A 21,205-nucleotide genomic window follows, 5' to 3' on the forward strand; every position below is an offset into this window, starting at 1 on the left:
GAGACTGCAGACATATGTGAACACTGGGTATGTGAAAGTATATGTTCACAAACACCTCTGATGTCACTGTATGCTACATTAAGGTGGTATTCCAAACAGTAAAATCCTCTCCTACTGTCAGGAAGGTACCATACTAAAAGACCTCTATCTCCTTTCATGCTATTAGTGGTAACTGCATAGGATTACCCGAATAAGACTAATGGTAGATCCTGTAGGTGGTGCAAGGGAAAACAAAAGCAGAAAAAAAAAACTATATAACTATATACTCGTGTATATTATATACATATATGTCTCGTGTGTGGGTGGGTATATATATATATATATATATATATATCAAAGTTGCGACAGTCAAAACAAAATAAAATGTGTCACCGACTCACAACACTGAACATGGAACACTGCTTAGGTCAGTATGTCGAATATTATGCCGAATATTCAAATTCAGAATTATTAGACATACTGTGTCCCCTGCACCTTACACAGCAGTAACGTAAGGTCAGGTTGTCTGCAGTATGAACATACTGCACAACAATGAACTACACATTTTTGCTGTGCCCCCACAAATCCCCTGCAAATTATATATTCCAACTCCGAGCTTGCACTACTGTGGGGAAAAGGGTAAATTTCCTGATCTGCACTGTACCGCGATCTCTTGTAATAAGGTCAACCACATATGTGCGGAATGCACAGTGCATTCACTGAACCGGGAACTCTCACACATGAAGGATCAGCAACACTGATCCAGCCAACTGTAATTCGACATCCTGTGGTCGCCGAACCTTCCCTCGTAATAAACCTACAAGCATTATACATATACACCACATATATACATATGTATTAAAATATATATAAAATTACATGTAAATATATGTATACACACATACGTTTATGATTCTGATTCACTACATCAACATTACATAAATCAACCACAAAAGATCAAATTTCACAAAATAAAAAAGGAGGAAAAAAAACGAACAAGGTTTTATGCAGGAAGGTATGCCTCACACTGTACCCTATCCCTTGTGGTGGTCTGCACCCCACACCCCTGCAACTTGTAATTATCAACTCCGAGATCTCACAACAGTGGGGAAAGAGCAAAACTCCCAATTCCCACTGTAATCTAAAATTCTGTTTTTTTCGATAAAAGTACATTTCAATATAAAAATGCAATTAACAAATCTGCTGACAAAATGAATGTGTGATTAAAGCAAAGGAACCCACTCATAGATGAACAAAAAGACACACACACATATATAAACAGAACTACCATATTAAAAAGAACTTGTTTTGTTTTGATAAACATGTTTTTATTCAAAAGCTATAAAGTGGACACATTGTAACATTCACTATATACCTACGGCAGCAGATATGCTAATCTGATAACAAAATAAAGTTAACACCTTCAGAGCTATTCACACTTGAAGTTTTGTGACTAATATTTAAGATAAAGGGCTTGTACAAATATAAATACATTATGCTGAGTTACCAGGTTTCTTTGATAAAGTCTTCGGAAACGCAAATGTTCACTTATTCTTTGGTAAACATTTCATATTTCATTAACACAGTGAACATCAGTTCGATTAAGGTGCAAAAGGGTTGGCATGAATAGCAACATCTTTAATGCGCACATCAGTAAGTGGTCTAAATGTCTTTTCATTAACAGGTAACTTTTCTAGTTCATCCAGTGTTTCAAAGCCATCAATTACTCTGAAAAACAAAATTAAATCAGTGTATACTAATTAGGATTTAATAAAAAATTATGGAAATTAAACATTTATCCATTTAGCTGCCTGGATCCCTGCCTGTACAAGTCGATCATTATGATTACTTAAAAAAAAATTTTAAGCAACATTCATTTTCATAATTAAACACTTTAAAATATTAAACAATATTTCCCAAAGGGCTACAGCTATTTCAGACAAAAACTGGAAGACTGATTGCAAAGTATTCATTTGCATTCCACCTATACTCTGTAATATGTTGCTTAGCAGGTCCCCATCAGTTTGAGTTTTCAGAAACTCGAAGTTCATATGGTCGAGATCATATGATTGAGTTTTTGAAAACCCTAAGCTTTTCAATGGAGATCGCAGTACAGTGCGGATAGGGAAATTTACCCTCTTCCTCACTGTAGTGTGATCGAGTTAGTATACATAATTTGCAGGGTGTGGGGTGGAGCGCAAGGGGGCTTTTCCCCCTGCAAAAACATACAAAAGTAATATTTTTTTTGTGTTTTTCTTTTAATGTTCCAGTTTTCAGAAACTTGATCACATAGTCGACCGTATGAATTTAATGTTTCTGGAAACTCTATCATCTGACATGACCCATTGCTCAGCCAGTATACGTGCTGCATAAATCCACACAAGTACAGCACATGTGCTATTATGACACTCTCACACATCACCCACCTCTACAAGTTGCTGTATCATGAAAGACAATCATTTCTGGTCACCACCCCGACTCACCACGGTTTGTTTTTGTGAGAAAAATTAAAATATTATGGGCACTATTCATTATTGGCATCAGTGTGCAGTGGAGCAGGATTGGTACACAATACTCCCCTTTACCAAAGCCCCGGTGATTGATAAAAGATGGATACAAAAGGGCAAGACCTCGTATGCAACTGACCCCCCCCCCCCCCAAAACAGCACAGCACTATTACTGCATTGGCTGGTCCCAGGGGAGTGAACTCTAGAACAGCAGGCGAGTACAATACAATGGTGTTGTGCTAATAGTACAGCAGTCCCACCCACAGCTAATATGTTGCTCATTATACACAGCCAAGCAATACATTAGCACTGTAAAAAAACATATTTCAGTGGTAAGAAAATCTCTACCAAAAATGGAGCTGCTTACACTGCAGGCAAACCTGTTACTTCAAGCAAACTTCCTCCACCCTCATAAAGGGATGCTGGAGAGCTTCCATTCCAAGAATGGCAGCTCATTCAGTACTAGACCCCCTCATGACCATACTATGGTAATGAGCCTAGCTCTACTATCATTTCTAATAACAGTGATATCTTTATGAATTACAGTCAGGCATGATGCTGTAGCACAGCTCAGCGTGGGCATGTATGTATCAAAGAATGTAAAACTGTACACAGAGGTTTTCTACTGCAATTTACTATTTTGGAATATAACAGTACAGAAGCTACTGTACACTAGTATGTATAATGCATTCCTATGTGCAGTTCATAAAGAACTTTTGACATTTATAAACTAACATTACTGACAGTGGTTCATAGCTATGAATAATTATCCTGAATGGTGGCATCCAATACACTATCTGCAGACTGCTTGTATGCTTCTGTACACTATGTACCAAACAAAAAAAAAATGACCTCCAAGCTTCATGGGACCAAAGAAGCTAACAGTGTACTATTATTGAAATAAATTTATTAACCTACTTAACTTTAAGTCCCCGGGTAGTAGAATTAATGTGTAAGATGATTAAATGTTCACTTTATATTGTTAATGCAGTCGTGTGACTGTATCTTAAACCCTTTAAATTGAGGAGGGGAAGATTGGGAAAAGGAGCACGTGTTTACGTTTTTTCACCCACATTATTGCATACTTTCAGTTTTTGTCAATACCCTTCCATATGATAAAAATGTCATCCAAAAATTGAAAATATGCAATAATGTGGGCGAAAAATAAAGAGACTTAAACATATGCTCCTGTTCCCAATAACACACAACAGCGGAGATTGTTCCTGTTTTGCTCAACGACATTCTATGTGGTTGTGAATGTTTATCCATTTGAAACATCAATATTTATTCTTTCATGGACACCACTTTAACTAACAATTTTGTATTTTTTGAAGGAGAATATTTCAAACAGGCAAGTGGAGTAGCTATGAGTGCAGCCTGTGCCCCTCTATATGCTGACACTGGTATGTGTTATCGGGAACAGCAGCACGTGTTTACCTCTATTTTTTTTTTCACCAACATCATTGCATACTTTTGATTTTTGGATATTTATCATATGGAAGGGTAACAATGAATTAAAAGAATTTATCTTGCACATTAATTCTACTACCCATTTTTTTAAATTAACTTGGAATTTTTTGGAATCAAAGATAAATTATTTGGACATCACACTGTCCAAGGACTTAAAGTTAAGTAGGTTTCAGTCCACGACTTATAGAAAACCTACTTTTTCCTGTGGGTATTTAAATTACCACAGGTTTTATCCACACAAACAAAAAAGGAGCCTGGTGAAAGGACAAATGGTGAGGCTATCCAGAATTATTTCTGACGACAATATTTTCAATGATGAAATTGAGAAATCAGGCACATTATTTTTAGCTAGAGAGTATTCCACTAGTATGCTTGAAGACATTAAAAAAAATTACAAATTGTAGGCACAATCAATACTGGCCTATTTTAGGGGTAGGGTTACATTACAGTCATTGTGTTACAACAATAAAAATGAAGGCACAAGGTATGAGAACAGTTTTATTATGAAATATGGTCAGAAAAGCGAGATTATCAAGCCTCCCATACAGAGACATGGGGATGTAACTTTACATGAGAAGCTACTACGGGATAAGTTAGGTAAACAGCTGACATTCACTTTTTGAGAAGTCTCAATATCAGAGACACTAGAGAGAGGTACTAAAAATACTACAAGGAACAGGAACGTACTCGGGGTTAGTACTGGTAGAGGCAGTGCTTGCCCACAGTGCAGATTCATATACAAGGGGCAGGAATTCCTTATAATTAGTGTAAAATATAAGATTACATTTCACTCGCACTACAAGTGCAAGACCAAAAGGGTTGTATATTGTGCATTCTGTGATCATTGTTCCAGTTTTTACATTGGTGAAACTGAGGGTTAGAATGCAAGAACACCTTTATGATACTAATGCCAAAAAGGATTCCAATGTACTGTACAGCCATAAACTAGTCTGCAACAATAAAATATTTTATTTTTTCATGACAGAACTAGTTTCACCAAACCCAAGTGGTGGACCCTGGGAGCAAACTTTAGAGTACCGAGAACTTTTATGACAGCTGAGGCTAAATGCAAGTGAGCTCCCAGGACTGAATGACACTATTTCCTTAAAGGGTGTATTAAAACTTTGAGCTGCCAAGTTATAGCTATTTTAACTATTTTATTCCACAAATTCTTGGTTTTAACATCGGTTTCTTTGGAATTAAATGGTTATTGAAAATGTTTATGTAATTATGGTTTGTACTCTTTACAATTTTTTTTTAGAAAAATGCTCACAAGAAGTCAGGAAGTGTTACTTGCATTTCTATTAGTAATTTAAGTTCTTTTTACTAAGAAAACACAACTATTAGGTAATTATATTCAATTAGCTCCCTACTAATTGTTAATTTAACATTTTATATTGTTAATGCAGTCATGTGATCGTATCTTAACCCCTTTACATTGATGAGGGGAAGATTCATAACCAGTTCTGAAGAAGTCCTTTTAGGACAAAAGTGCTTAACTGGTATTTTGGTGGTGGTTAATAAAATTGTTTCAATACCTGCACCCTGTATGGTTTTGTTGGCACTGAGAAGCTTCGAGGTCAGTTTTGTGTTTGGTTCCAAGTTTCACTATACTGACTTGTCCACAATATCATCAATTCCTCTGTACACTGTCACTGAAAACCATGGCCCAACTTCAAGTGTAGAAAAAGGAACAGAAAACACAGTCACCAGACCAAAAACTATTTTAAAATCTACTACCTCAGCAGAGAACAGGCAAGAATAAAGTTGATAATGTTTTCAGTAGAAAACAGGAAAGAAAAATAGATCTGATAACATTGAAATAAGGAATCAGAATGAGATATAGTTCAACATCATCTTAAATACGGAGTCAAGCCAGTCAGAATTCAGGGTTCTAGACTTCAAGTGGAGAGATTTTGATAACGGGGTCATAAAACTTGCGGACAAGAACAAATTCAAAACAGCTGCTATGCAGCAACAAGCATTTGCATCATACCAAGAAGATAACCTAACTTAAAAGGCTGAAAATGCATTTTAAGTGACTTAGAAGGAAAAAAGCATGTAGTATTTAGAAATTCATTATCATCCCCCATTTTTCTCCATGGGGTTGGGGCATCATGTCAACTGTCACCATCTCTCTCTATTCATTGCCACTTTTGCTGCCTTCTTCGACACTCATGCCTGACTGTCACAGATCTTTCACACAATCCATCCACCTCTTTGCTGGACATCCTCGTTTCCTCTTACCTTCTTCCTCTCTGTCCCAAATCTTCCTCACCAGGTTGTCTTCTGCTTTTCTGCACATGTGCTCTTTTTGACCTTTTCCACAACTGGGACTACTTTGGCTTCTGCTCGGATGTCCTCATTTCTTTGTCTCTCCCACAGTGTACATCCTACCACCCATCACAGGCACTTCATCGCCATCACCTCTAGCTTCCTCAACTGCTCTGCCTTTACTGCCCACGTTTCTGTTCCATATAGTAGTACTGGTCACACCACTGTTCAGTACACCTTACTTTTCAGCTTCTTTGGCATTCTTCTGTCACATACTACACCTGACACTGTGCCAGTTGGCTGCAGCCCCACTGATTCTAGCTTTGACCTCCTCATTCAGATTTCCCTTCTCAACCACCCCTCCTAGATACTTGAAGTTGTTAATCTGTTCCACTATTTTCCCTTCTATCTCAGTTCTCGGCTTCTGATTTTCCTCCATTTGCTGCCATTACAACGGTCTTATCTGTGCTCAGTTCCATCCCATGAGACTTCAGTTTCGCATTCCATTTACCTACCCTTGGCTGAAGTTCTTGCATTCCATTTACCTACCCTTTGCTGAAGTTCTTGCTCAGAGTCTGCCACATCATTCGATCACAGCAACTTTGTTGATCTGTTCCCTCTGAGCTGTATGTTAAAGTAGTCTGTTACTACTATGAATAGTAGTGAGCTCAGAGATTAACTCTGATGCACAAAACACTCCCACTCGAACACCTCCTGTGAGGCCAAACACTATTCATACTCGAGTCACAGGCTGGGTCCTTGTATATAAGCCTGCACTAATTCTACCAATGTTTCTGGGACTTTGAATGATGACATTACTGCCCAAACATACTGCCCAAACAGCTTTTTTGGGACCTTGTCATATGTTTTCTCCAAATCTAGGAATGCCCAGTTGGACTCTTTCCTTATCTCTAGTTTCTTCTCAAATATTTGTCTCACTACACATCGGATCAGTTGTGCTGCATCCTGATCTGAATCCAAACTGCTCATCTCCCATCTTACTTTCTACTACTCTGCATATTCATTTATCAATCACCTTCTCCAGAACTTTCATGCAATGTGACAGGAGTTTGATACTCCTATACAGCCCAAAGTTGAGTGTCCCCTTTGTTATTGTACTCAGGCACTAGTATCCTTATTCTTCAGTCATCTGGGATATGCCTTTCTCTTCACACTACTGGGAGTATCCACAGGAGCCATTTCTCTCTTATCTCACCCAATATCTTTATATCTGCTGTGACCTCATCTGAGCCTGCTGTTTTCCCTGACTATTTCCTTAGTGCTATTTTTACTTCTTCTATGGTAGGCTCCTCCTCTTCTCTCACTGAAGGTTCTTTCTTGAGTAGTACAGCTTCTGTGGGGCCTTCCATCTGCCTTTGATATCCTGTGGACTGGTGAGCAGGTTGTTGCTGGCATCCCCTATGTCTGACTATCTTCATTATCATTCCGTCTTTGCCATGCAACCTGATATAGTTTCTTGTGCCACCTACTGACTTACTCTCCAGAAGCTAGAAGAGTGCCTCCGATGCCTTGGCTTTGCTATTGCAACTCCTTTCCTAGCCTCATTGTTAGCCAACCAGTATTCCTTCCTAACCTGGTCCGTTTCTCTCTTCCACTTTTTCCTGACCTCCTCCTTTCTTTTGATGACTTCCTGGACTACTGAATTCCACCACCAGCTTTCCTTATGTACCTTATTTCCATACCTGGCTCAGCTGCATATGAGAGTACATGTTCTGTAGTCCTCACACATGCTGCTTGAGGGGCCGACATTCTTCTTCAACTCTACCTATTTCCTCTTTTTCTTAAAGTGCTAGAGCCCTCAGTAATTCCTCAAACTGCAGTGCTTTCTCTCCAGTCAACCTCCAGTTCTTCAGCCTGGCCTCTGTTGACCTTGGAGCCTACTCTGACCACTGCTTGCAACTGACTGTGGCAACCAGTGGTTTATTCTGTGGGTCAACTGTTTCACTGGGGATTACTTTGCAATTGCTGATTCTACCCCAGTGCTCTTTGCTTAGTGGAAGGAAGTTTTTCCGAGTTGCATGTAGGCCACTCTTGTATAGCAATGGTTATTTACATCAAGAAGAGATGAAAAGGAGCACCTATATGAAAGTTAACTACATGAGACAAAAGGAGGGACTCAAAGTAAAACCAAATGGATGGGTGCTGAGCAGAAAAGATGGCAAAAAGGCAGGTCTAGATATGTAATACTTTTGCCCGATTTTCATTAAGGAAGAAAACAGAAGAACGTTTTCACTCAGTAGAAGTGCCCATAAGTCATGAACAGTTGACAAGTAAAGGACACATGATGGAAGTCACTCTGCAATTGTTGAAGTGGCAGTACCATCAACTAATCATTTAAATATCCAGTGGGAAGAGGACAAGATTCCCAACAGCCTAGAGAGGTCAGGCAAGGTTCTGCTTCACAATAACAAAAGTAACTGAAAACCTAGAAATGTTCAGCCTCAGTAGCAGTGAAAATTGCAATTTTTTGTCTTAAGAAACTCTTCTTGTCTAGGGCCTCATGGGTTGCAGGACCCAAAACAGCAAAGATTTACAAAAAAAAAAAAAAAAAAAAAAAAAAAAAAAAAAAGAATTCTTTGGGTAGATAACAAGGTTGCATTATATCAAGAAGATGTGGGTGTACGTGACATCCTCAAACTTTAGCAAGGCATCGGACACTGCATAACCTCAAAGGTCGGTGAGAAGAATAGATGGGATGGTAGCAAGAGTAAAACACTGGCTAGACAACAGGACAAAAAGAGATTACAGAAAATTAGAAGAAAAGTAGTAACCAGTGGGGAACCAAGGGGGTGGGGTATTAATGATTGTCATCCATTTCAGCATGTTTATAATGTTTATGGGAAACTGCAAAAGGAGTGGAATAAAAACAGCCTTTTTTGCAGATTACGCAAAACAATGCAACAGTGTTTGCATAAAAGATGGCGCAGAAAGAAAAAGAGACTTGGCAAGTTTCAAAAGTAGTCTTTAAGCATGGCGGATTAGACTACAAAAGGCAGACTAATGAAAGAACACCCCCCCCCCCCCATAGGAGTACACAGCTTGAAAGGTAACAGTAACAAGAGAGAAAACAGACCTGGATGTAGTCATATCACAAGATGCCAACAAGTTATAGCAGTGAAACAGTACATCCAAGGAAGACTGTGGGGATATTGGGAGGCAGAGAGAGATACATCAGCTACAGAAAATCTGAAGTTACTATCCTCTCTTAACAGATCATTTGTAAAACCTCTATTTACTTGTACACTGCTCAGTTCTGGAGACTTCACTGATGTAATGATATGCTCATGACAGACACAGGACAGAGGAATTAAATATTCATCAGAAAACAAGGAAAGCTTAATACATGCAGTGTTAATGACAAGAGGAAGAAGAAGGATATGAAGGAATTCTTTAGCACTTCAAATCAATGTACTGATTTTAAAAAGAGGTAGCATTAAAAGGCTCACTAAATCACACAACACTGGCAAAGGCATGACTTTGTGGATAAAAGTAGTAGTCTTTCACAAAAACAGTAGGAGAAGATTAAAAAAACTTTCTAAAAGATAAACAGCAGCAGAACTTGAGCAAATGGAAGATTTAGTAGACCCCCTTAGCAGGGCTTGGTGAGGAAAAGAGGGAACATGCTAATAAGCAAAAAGAATTTAAAGCTTATCACATAAATAAATGGCAGATAATGTGAGCCATGCAGTTAAAAATTGTTTCTATGAAGCTATACCATGCACGTCAAGCTAACTTTCTCGTGGGCCTATTAAAAAGGTACCATCTGCTTTTCAGAGTACTAGCCGGCTAACTTTGCAAGTGAAGAGAGATCAGCACTCTGTTACAGAAAATTATCTTAGGTCTCCAAAGGGCAAGAATAGACTTAAAAAAAAAAGGCTGACAACTAGCAGAGGCTGTACAGAGGATGCCTGTGCAATGGTGGGCTCAGAAATCTAAGCTCCAGTTTTCTCAGTGTATCATCAGATTTGTGTCAGGGCTCAGTGCAGTACTAACTCAGCACAGCAGCAGTGCAAATCACTCTGCTCCCAATAGAAGACAGTCCTAGCAGCTCAGTTATACCTACTTTACATGACACATGGCAGCTGTGTGCAAATCAAACAGAAACCGAAACAGAGGCAGCACAAATTATATCAGAAAGACATGACGCAACATGGACAAGACAGAAAAATCCAGACTGATAATCAAGATACTACCATGCTCTAAACACTGTGCATTTGACACGCAAGTGTTAAAATGTCTTCAGATATATGAAAGACCTACTCTTAATGTTTTTCTTCGAAGCAGAGTTCCAGAAGCCAATAAGACAACTGAAGATACTGGTTGAAATTTTTCCGTTAAGGAAGCAGAAACTCGGACAGAATTTCTTTTCCAAGTTTAACTTGGATCCTCACTCTTCCTTGCAGAATTTAAATGGCTACATTCCACTGGAGAACAGAGACCGCTTCTTCTTTCAGCTTTTCCTGGTTAGGGGTCGCCACAGTGGATCACCTGTCTGCTTATGATTGGCGGCGGAGTTTTACGGTGTTGAGTAAACACACACACACACACACACACACACACACACACACACACACACACACACACACACACACTTTCTATTATTTGCTCCCTAGGATAAGACTGCATATCTTACTAATGGACTTCCTTGCTCTTCTAGCCTCAGGTTTGGAGCACATCCTCCTCTCACTGCATCTCAGAATTCCTGTGTATTAAATCCTTATGTCTGTGCAAAGCAGGAAACATTCTTGTTCAATTATCTATAAAGCGGGTTAAGAACAGCCCATGAAGTGAACATGGACTAGAAAAGGGATCATTCTGCACATCTGGTGGCTTTATAGACGCTACTTAGTGGCACATGCAGATGCAAGTGCAGCTTTGTTCCTCTCGCTTTCAGATTTAGTTGCCGTTATCTGGATGACACTATCACATGTCACTCCGACAGTCTGGCTCCTGTGAAAAGAAGCCAGTCTCCCATTCAACTTTAGCTATATGGCTGTACATCAAAAAAGCACAAGGTTAAAAAAAAAAAAAAGAAGAAAATGTCACAACACGTGCATAGTTTAAAGAGAATGCATTTAAGTCACATACTTTCCAAAGATCGTGTACTTCATATCGAGATGAGGTTGCTTTCCATATGTAATAAAAAACTGTGATGAGTTTGTATTGGGACCATTATTTGCCATAGAAACAATCCCTCGGACACTATGCTGAAAGACAAAAACATGTATCAGATGTTTAGAGAAAAATGTGGAAAGTACATCATTTTGTTGGACATCGGAGTCTCATCAATAACAGACACCAGTAAATGTGGACAGCTGTTCCTTCAATGGCTTTAGCACACTATCATCATGCTAGACAGCACCCCCTGACAAAGAAGCAGGGATTACTCTGCAGCCCTTTTCAGGGTTATAGTCAGTTTAGTGACCATTATTTCTTAAGTTACCTGCCCTGTGTCTGGTATGCTTACAATCACGTTTACTCCAGTCTTGGCATTTACAGTGACATTAGGATCCAGTGCATGCTCATGTCCACTGTACCAGTATTACATCATATTTTACAAGTGAACTTGTATGGTTGCTTCTCTGTCTCGACTAGGCATGTCCCCATCTTCCTTCCCTGCCTCAGGTATGATGCCCCCCAATACAGCCTTACAAAACTGCATTCGGCAGTAACAAAAATAGATGAGGTCTAATTTGCCCTAATAACCCATCTGTGGCACTACAACTCATACTTCGCTCAGACCTACTGCTCCTTAGTACAACCCACTTCTTAAAGGAAACTTTAACCTATTAGTAACAGATCTCTACTCTCTCACTATAGAAGTAAAATCCTCAAGTGCACCATAAAGGAGTGCAAAGTCAGACATGAATTCAGAGTCACTACCAATTTTAAAGATTACAAGGCCTTCTTCCATTACAGTAGGACAATTAGAAATTATGCTCATTACTATACAAATATTATTTCCAGTGGTGCCTCACACAAAGACATCAAAGTTATTGTTAATATTCTTGCAGACAAATTCAGTTCATTCTCCTAAATCAGACAGCTGTTCCCTATTGTGAACCATTCCATGCCCCCCAAAATCACCTTGGACCAGCTATATCTGCACTATCCAAAACCAAAAGTACTAGCTCGTCAGGATTTGATAATATATTCACTTAACCAAACCCCTAGTAAACCTCTTTAAATTTAAATTTCTCCATGGGTTACATCCCTGAAATGTCGAGAACAGCCACAAAAGCAGCTAGGACAGATGCCAGAGTATGCAGACCTATTGGCCCCACAATAGAAGTATGGAATACACAGTTATTGAACTGATAAACAATGACGTATGTGATTTACATATGCTAGATCCAAACCGATTTGAATACACAGTTATTGAACTGATAAACAATGACGTATGTGATTTACATATGCTAGATCCAAACCGATTTGGATTTGTAAAAGGAAGGTTCTGCCTACTAAACCTAGTCAATTCTTCAAAAATTTCTCAAGGTCTGACAGTCTGTACTGCTTACCTTGACCTCTCCAATGCCTTTGTCAACATCCTGCATGCTGGTTTCATAGATATAAATCTTTCAGCTTAACGTAACCCAGTATGTAGTCTGCTGGACAGCCAACTGGCTCTCTTAAAGGACCCTCACAGTTTAGGTACTGGACACCTCCTCTAGCATGGTCTCTGGCAGAGTTTGACTGGGCTGTATGCTAAGTCTACTGCTGTTTAGTATCTACTTCTCAAAGTAAATGTACATGTGGCAGCTGCAGACTGGGTGGAATTTTCAAATCCTGCTATAACACTCAGATACACAAGCAGGACCTGGAATAGATCAATGTTTGGTGACAAGTCAATAGTCTTATCTTAAATACCAAAAAATGAAATGGTTATCTTTGGGAAATACACCACCCCCTCCTCTTACCAGACTGCTAGTACCCCTCTAAAAGCAAATATCATTATAGATATTCACGAGTCAGTTAACTGTAACAATCTTTTTTGGATCCCAGTGCCTTAATCATTATTAGGAAAACCTTCCACCTTTCTCAGCTGATTTGTTGGGATATCTTCTCTAGGGCGCATGTAGTCCTGGTTACTCAGTACTTTTCCCTTATTAAAACTATCCTTGAATAAATGTCCCTTTGGGATGTACTTCACAAAGCATCTTGTACAGGAATCTATAATTCACAGCCATCAGGCCTCCTTAAGCACCTTTCAATCTAGCATAATTCTAGGTGAGGGAAGCTGCTGCACTGACTACCCTTCTCTTAAATTTGGAGACTGTGGCCCAGGGCTGATGACTAGTCCTCATACAGCCCTCATGGTCAACTGAGCTTGCGGCTCCAAACCATGACCAATTTGAAAGACCCCAAATGTTTCTGACCAAGAGATTTCTAGACTACACATCCTAAGTTACCACAAAAGAATAAAAGTCCTATCCATCTACTTTGTCAAACAAACTCCTCAGGGTTGATCTCTGTTTAGTGGTTTGAGCACTGAAAGCACCTACCCCTTTTTAGCCTCTTCATCTTCAAAGATCCAATGGTCTAGTACTCTATTTTGAGTTATGAATCTGTCAGTACAACAGGTGTTGTGTTACAAATCTGTCAGTACAACAGGTGTTGTGTTACAAATCTGTCAGTACAACAGGTGTTGTGTTACAAATCTGTCAGTACAACAGGTGTTGTGTTACAAATCTGTCAGTACAACAGGTGTTGTGTTACAAATCTGTCAGTACAACAGGTGTTGTGTTACAAATCTGTCAGTACAACAGGTGTTGTGTTACAAATCTGTCAGTACAACAGGTGTTGTGTTACAAATCTGTCAGTACAACAGGTGTTGTGTTACAAATCTGTCAGTACAACAGGTGTTGTGTTACAAATCTGTCAGTACAACAGGTGTTGTGTTACAAATCTGTCAGTACAACAGGTGTTGTGTTACAAATCTGTCAGTACAACAGGTGTTGTGTTACAAATCTGTCAGTACAACAGGTGTTGTGTTACAAATCTGTCAGTACAACAGGTGTTGTGTTACAAATCTGTCAGTACAACAGGTGTTGTGTTACAAATCTGTCAGTACAACAGGTGTTGTATGAAAGACCCCAGCTTGGGAAAAACTCCCTCATGTCACATAAAGTGACCACCTCTCAACTTTCAAAACTAGACTTGACAATTGGATGACGGACTAAACTCATGCCTAGGGTATGCAGAAATCTCACCCAGGTAAGTAATATATTCCCAAAACCAAAGGCCGTCATAGCCAAGAATCTTGAAGACTTTTCTGCAATAAGCTTGGTATGAATATTGTTCCAAAGGAATTTATTTATTCATAACACTCAGAAAAGGTAAAGATTTGTCCCATTTTACGTTTTTATTTTTATGCATCTAAAATAAAACAAATGAAAGTATATATATTGAATTATATAAATAGATGCTCCTCTGATGCAGAAATCTTTGGAGTGCAATGCTCATGGGGTGCCTTTTGGCTGCTAGTTTCTTTCTGTGAACCACAAATCATGCTAGAAGGTGGCATAAAGTGGAAACTGCTTGTGCTTTCCTCCATAATATTTGTGGATATCTAAATACACTTACACCTTCCTTGTAGCTAATACAAAGACGTTCTATACTTACCTTTATTCTCACTGAGGGGTCGGACCCGATATGTTGGATCTGTCTCTGCCTATAATAAAAAGCTCAAGGACTTCAGCAAAGCTCGTGGGTCTCCTTCCCTACCCATAATGCAGTTCCCCAACTTCCTCAGATCTTGTTTGCCCCCCAGAAATTATAAGGAAAGAAGTAAATGTCTAATATCAGAAAAGGATATACAGTAGTAATTGTTATAGAGGGTCATGGTTAGCATTTCTGAGGCTATGTAGATCCAATATCCAATGTCCATTCAGTCTCCCAGGAGATCTGGAAGGGGGCATGGAGGGTGGGTTGTGAGAATAAAGGTCAAGATGGGCAACACACATGGAATGTTATAGTAAGTACACACCTTCTTTATGTGTTTTTGTCAATCTCGCCTTTATTCTCACTGATGGGACCATGACACAAGCAACCTAATTCCTGGGTGGCTCATGGGAGAATATTCCTCACAATGATAGAACCAAAGTAATCTCTACTCCTGGAGGCCAAATCCACTTTGTAATGGTATGCAGTTTTGCCCAACGTGCCTGCAGCACAGATATCATCCCAGGGTAGCCTTGCTTGATTGGCTACAGATGTAGCTACCGATATATATAAAAAATATACAAACAGTGAGCCATCTAGGTAAGATAATCTTTGAGACTGTCTGACCCTTCCTGGTCTCTGAGTAGGACAAGAAAAGTTGGTCTGATTTTCTAAATCCCAGAGTTCTATGCAAGTAAAAACGTACTTGTCTATGTACGTCTAAAAGGTGCAATGAGTACTCGCCTCTGTTCTGGTAGATCGGGAACAACACTGGCAGCTCAACAGACCGATTTAGGTTACTTTCGGATACAACTTTTGGAAGACACGAAGGGTTAGTCCATAAAGAAACTCTGTCCTTATGGAAAAGCAGATAAGGGGGCTTTGTGGACAGGGCCTGCAATTCTGATACTCTTCTGGCTGAGGTAATAGCTACTAAAAGGAGAGTTTTCCAAGCCAAACTTTAGATCACAAGTTGCTGAAGGTTCAAAGGGGGAACAAATGACGTTTGTTAAAATGAAATGCATGTCCCATAGAGGAGTTGGATTCCTGAATGGGGGTCAAATCATCATTGGTCCTTTCATGAAGGCTTTACAGAGTCGGTGTGACAGGATGCTAAAACCATTTTCTCCCACATGATAGATAGCTTGAGATTGCTGCTAACTGGACTATAATATAGTAGAAGCAGCTGCACCATCTTAAAAAAGTTTCATCAGAAATTCCAGGATAGAATGCAATAGAGCATAAAAGAGATCTATTTGTTTATCACTTGTCCATATTACGAACCTGTTCCATTTACTCTTGTATAATCTTCATGTAAAGTTTTTATGGGAGGACAACAAGATATGTTTTACTGGAGAGGAAAGAAGAGGAAACCTGGCAATTAAGGGAAGTGGAGCAGCCAAGCTGTCTGCTTGAGGTTTTGAAGGTTGGGATGACCCATTCCCAATGGGTGCGTCAGTAGATCTGGAGCTGGGTGCAGAATCCAAGGATCGTCCATCAGACGAGGTTATAGGAATGGAAACCAGATCTGACGAGGCCAATACGGAGCAATCAGGATTACTGTGGACTCCCAACAGACAGGCTTTCTGCAATAACTTACTAATCAGTGGGAAAGCATATACCAGTCCCAGAGGCCAAAAGTAAACAAGTGCATCCCTTGGTAACTCCCCCATAGGAGGGGATCAGGGCAAAGTAGTTAATGCATTTGGTAATGGGGGGGGGGGTGAAGCAAAAGGATCACAGCAAGGCTGACCCCATTTTCAAAAATCTTTCCCGCTACATTCTGATTGAATGGCCACTTGTGAGGCCATAAGATGGCCCTGCTCAATTTGTCTGCAATCACGCTGGATTTCCCTGGGATGTTTGGAGGATATAGACCACTGCCCCTCAGAGCTTCTTGACAAAGGGGGTAAGATCTGGTTCCTCCTTGTTTATGTACCAGATTACTGACATATTGTCTGACTGAATTGCTATTGTTCCTAGAGGGAGTGTGTTCTGAAACGCTTGCAATGCCAATAGCACTGCCCTCATCTCTCGGATGTTTATGTGCAGGTGAGCCTTATGTTCCTGGCAGGTGACTGTCTCTCTCAGATAATGCCCCCTCCCCCCATCTGGGAAGCATCCATAGTCACCGTGGCCTACGGCGAAGGAGAGATGAAGGGACGGTCTTGAGAGACTAAAGGAGAGTAAATCCACCACTTTAGATACTTTTTGCAAGAATTGGCAATGAGGAGCTTGTGAGACATTGGTAAATACAGGATTGACCATTGTGTGGAAAGTAACCACTGAAGTATCCATATATGTAGGCGAACTAAAGGAATAAGTACAATAGAAGCTGCCATTTTTCCCAGAACTTGTAGTACTACTTTTGCACTCGCTTGAGAGCTCTTGGTCAGCATTTTCACATGCAAGCGAAGATTGTGCACTCTGTCGTGAGGGAGTCTTGATATCAGCGCATGGTTGTATATCTGTGCTCCTATAAAATTTAAATTTTGAGATGGCTCTACAGCAGATTTGTTGCAATTCATGGCAATGCCTTGAGAGAAGCAAAGCTGAAGTGTACAGTCCCTGCCTTGTAGCAGGAGATGCCTGGTCAGGGAGGTTATGAGCCAGTCGTCCAGACATGGAAACACCCGGAATCTTCTATGTTTCAAGTGAGCCACCACTACCTGCCATGCACTTTGTGAACACTTTGGGGTCTGTAATGAGGCCAAAGGGCAGAGCTCGAAACTGGAAGTGACTGGCTCCTAGCTGGAAGTGCAAGAACTTTCTGGATAATCTTTCCATTAGAATGTTGTAGTATGCATCCTGAAGGTCTAGAGAGCATCCAATTGTCTTTTTCCAGAAATGAAGTATTGACTACAGCATTACCATCTGGAACTTGGTTTTCTTCACCGATTTGTTTAGTTTGCTGAGATCCAGAACAGGTCTCCAATCCCCTGTTTTATTTGGAACTAAAAAGAATCTTGAGTAAGTTCCAGATCTTCTGGTCTGCAGGGACTTCTTGGATGACTCTTTTTTTGAGCAACCTTTGAATTTCTAGTGTTACTTGTTCCTTTTGACTGGGTGGAACATCTGGAATGGATCTGTTTACCGTTATGGGGAAAGCGAAGGGAATAACATATCCCTTGGATATTATGTCCTGCACCCATTTTTCATTGGTTATGTTTTGCCAGACTTAAAGATGCAGTGATTATCTATCCCTCCCACCGACTGCCTCCAGAGGTGAGCAGTCAGGCACTCCTTCAGGAGCACTGAAAGGGTCTGCCAAAGAAAGATTTTATGGAGCCCTGATTTTGCGGGCCTCCTCTGCCGCAAGGGCAGCATCTTCCATTATTGTTCCCCCCTCTGCCCCTGGGGGAACTTCCACCATGTGCATCCTGAAAAAAGACACCTGAGATTTTTTGAACCACATCTTCCTACTACCCCTCTGACCCTTTGGGAATGGTCTGGTGGGTGTGGAAAAAGGCACTCCAGTGGTAGACGAGGTCTTGCCCTCCTGTTCACACTGGGTTAGCGTTTCCTTTACCTTTGTCCCAAAAAGAGATTAGCCATCAAAGGGAGCATTAATAAGGGAAGAGGGCTCCACAAAAATCACAAAGGTGCATACAAGTCTGCCTCCTAATGGAGATGCCTGAACCCGCCAACCCTACTCACTTCATCTACTGCATACAAGAGGAGTTGGCCACAGAATTAAGGGTAGCAAGCTGAGCGTTGATCTTATCTGCCATCGCATCAGCTACACCTCCTTAGAGGAAGTCTGACAGTTCTTTTAGTAGATCCTCTGAAGTCTGGTGAAATGAGTGAGATAATTCAGCAACTGTAATGTAAAATCTGCTGAAAAGAAGATGCACTTCCCATACCTAGTCATGGTCCTGGAATCCTTATTAGGAAGATGGATAGAGGGACTGGTCTCGGAAAGTTCCCTTTTTGTGGCAGTCACCATGACCATGGCATTTACTGCTACATCCTCGATAAGGAAGGCTTGGTCCATTGGCACTATAATGTACTTATCCGGCTTCCTAGGAGTGGGCGCTATGAATTCTGGGGTCTCACAGGCTTTCCAAGAGATTAATTCAATAAGCTCAGCGGAAGGAGGCATCACCCATGAGGTTGAAGGGAGAAATCCAAGGGCGTTCAGGTATACCAATTCCTCAGCTGAAGGGAATGAGGACTGCCAGTCACCCTTCTGCTTCATCGAGGTCGGTATCCAAAGTGATGAACTCCTCTGGGAAGTCCAGATGCTTCCTCTTGCATGATCTCCTCCAAGAGACTTCCTCAGTAGGATATTCTGGAGAAGTTTTGGGGGGGAGGTCCCTTGGGGAACATCTTGACGCCTTGGATCCCTGCGGTCTTGTAGACGGAGGTTATGAGGTAAGGAGCAGTCATCACCCTCCTCATAACTTCGAAGACAGACTGTCCATGCTCCAATGAACTCCCCGGACCCCACAACTCAGATGTCACAGCTAAAAGTACCCTCAGCGCAGGAGAAGGAATCTCTGAAGAAGAGGTAGGAGCTGAACCCACCTGTGCCGATGCCCCAAGAAACAGAGTCAGATCAGAGGAGATCTGAACCGGCTCCAAGGACTCTACCGGTGAGTTTTGGCTCCCTGAGGTCTCCTACTCTGACTGGGCAGAGATGCTTGGGGTAGACATCAGCTCCGAGGAACTGAGAGGTCCAGGACCTGATACAGACACCAGCTGGATGTTGGAGGAGGAGGAGGAGTAGGCTCCACAGGGGATGGATGAGTCTAAGCAGACTCCTTTGGGTTCGGATCCAAAAGAAGCTAGGCCAAGACAGGTGTCTTGAGGCCTCTGCACCACCCTATCCACATCTTCATCTGAGAGGCTCTTAGTAAACCTTGTGGAAAATATTGGAGAGCTGGACCTGGTAAAAAAGGGTGATGGAAGCAGGGACATAATAGGTTCCAAAGATGATCGGCTCCGATAGCAGAACTCTATGGGCAATGGGGTCTTCAGAGCCAATTCCAGGGACAACTTTGTATCCAAAGACTTTGACCAATCCGAGGAAGTTCCTGGATCTGTAGAAGTTGTCTGCTCCTTAGGTGCTGTTGGAGCGGATGTCTTTTGTAGCTTGGCTCTTGGCTCAAAGTTTTTGGAGCCAGACAAGGCCATTTCCCTGAGGTCTATATTGTATGAATGAAAGTTCATATAAGCGAACGCTTTAATGAGTAAAACTCCCAGACATGGAGGTGCATGTTGTGGGATCGCAGTACAGTGAAGATTGGAGTTTTTGCCCTTTCCTCACTGTAGTGTGATCTCGGAGTTGGAATATATATTTAGCGGGGGATGTGGGGGGCTCGTTTTCGATGTCCGGGATTTTCGCTCATTGAGCGTTCACTTATATGAACTTTCATTCATAAAATACAGACTTGTCCTATTTAGGAGAGGAGGGATCAGGAGGAGGAATAGCCTCAGAGAAAGGGGTTTTAAATTAACCCCTTCAAAATCAATTTGTTTTTACGTTCATGAGCTCCCTTTGATTAAAGGTGTGGCATATGGAACATGATTCTTGTAAATAAAGCGGCCCCAAGCAGTATATACACTGTGTGTGTGTCAGTCACTGAGGGGCATCTTCATGCATTTCTTAAATCCTAATGGCTTGCCTTCCTTTTGGGACATATTGAAGGAAGCCTGAAGCACACCCAGAGACCAGCTTAGAAAGTTTTTTTTTTTAAACTACAAAGCAGAAAGGTAAGGGAAAGCCCTCTAACTTAAAAGGACTGTGGGGGAGAGAGGGGGAAGTCCTCTAACTTAAACTGACTTGTTTTTTTTGTTGACCGCTTTCAAAAAAAATGAGTGGTAAGCAGAAGGGAAAAGAAAGGATTTTGTCGGAAATAACTAGAAAGGACCCTAAAGGAGAAAAAGAGAACACCCTTTACCTAAAAAAACGGGTGTGGGATAAGAGTTAGGCATCCTAAACTAAAAACAGACGTTAATGGAGGGGAGGGATTACTAATAAGGAAATACTACAAAGAATACAAAGAGAAAAATAACAGGGAAGGAAATTATTAGCTAGATAAAGAAATAAAGCTAGAAAAATTCAAAAGACTTGGCTCAGAGCTTGCCTGAAGAACCTCCTCGCAGCGTGGCAAATGAAATCTGGAGAAGACAGGGAACTGCATTATCAGCAGGGAAAGAGGCCCATGAGCTTTGCTGAAGTCCTTGAGCCTTTGTAAAGACAAAGATGGATCCAACATCAGTCAGAATAAAGGCAAAATTGACAACACATCTAGGTTTTCAGAATACTGTCTCTGGAAATGGAGTCACAT

The 21,205-nt window shown here is 40.8% G+C and overlaps 1 protein-coding gene across 4 annotated transcripts in view; it reads right to left on the reverse strand.

The window, feature by feature from the left end:
* Positions 1-1,271: 1,271 nt before the first annotated feature.
* PPIL3 (peptidylprolyl isomerase like 3) overlaps positions 1,272-21,205 on the reverse strand; it is a 116,919-nt gene continuing 96,985 nt past the window's right edge. For all 4 annotated transcript variants that reach the window (XM_044076646.1, XM_044076649.1, XM_044076647.1 and 1 more), the window contains 2 exons: positions 11,340-11,458; positions 1,272-1,707 (listed from right to left, as the gene is read on the reverse strand). In XM_044076646.1, coding sequence (XP_043932581.1) covers positions 1,581-1,707; positions 11,340-11,458 — 246 coding nt within the window. In that variant the 3' untranslated portion in view covers positions 1,272-1,580. The remainder of the gene's footprint in view (positions 1,708-11,339; positions 11,459-21,205) is intronic.

This window comes from Protopterus annectens, chromosome 7.part0, assembly GCF_019279795.1.
Source record: "Protopterus annectens isolate FY-2018-M chromosome 7.part0, PAN1.0, whole genome shotgun sequence".
Taxonomy (NCBI): domain Eukaryota; kingdom Metazoa; phylum Chordata; order Ceratodontiformes; family Protopteridae; genus Protopterus; species Protopterus annectens.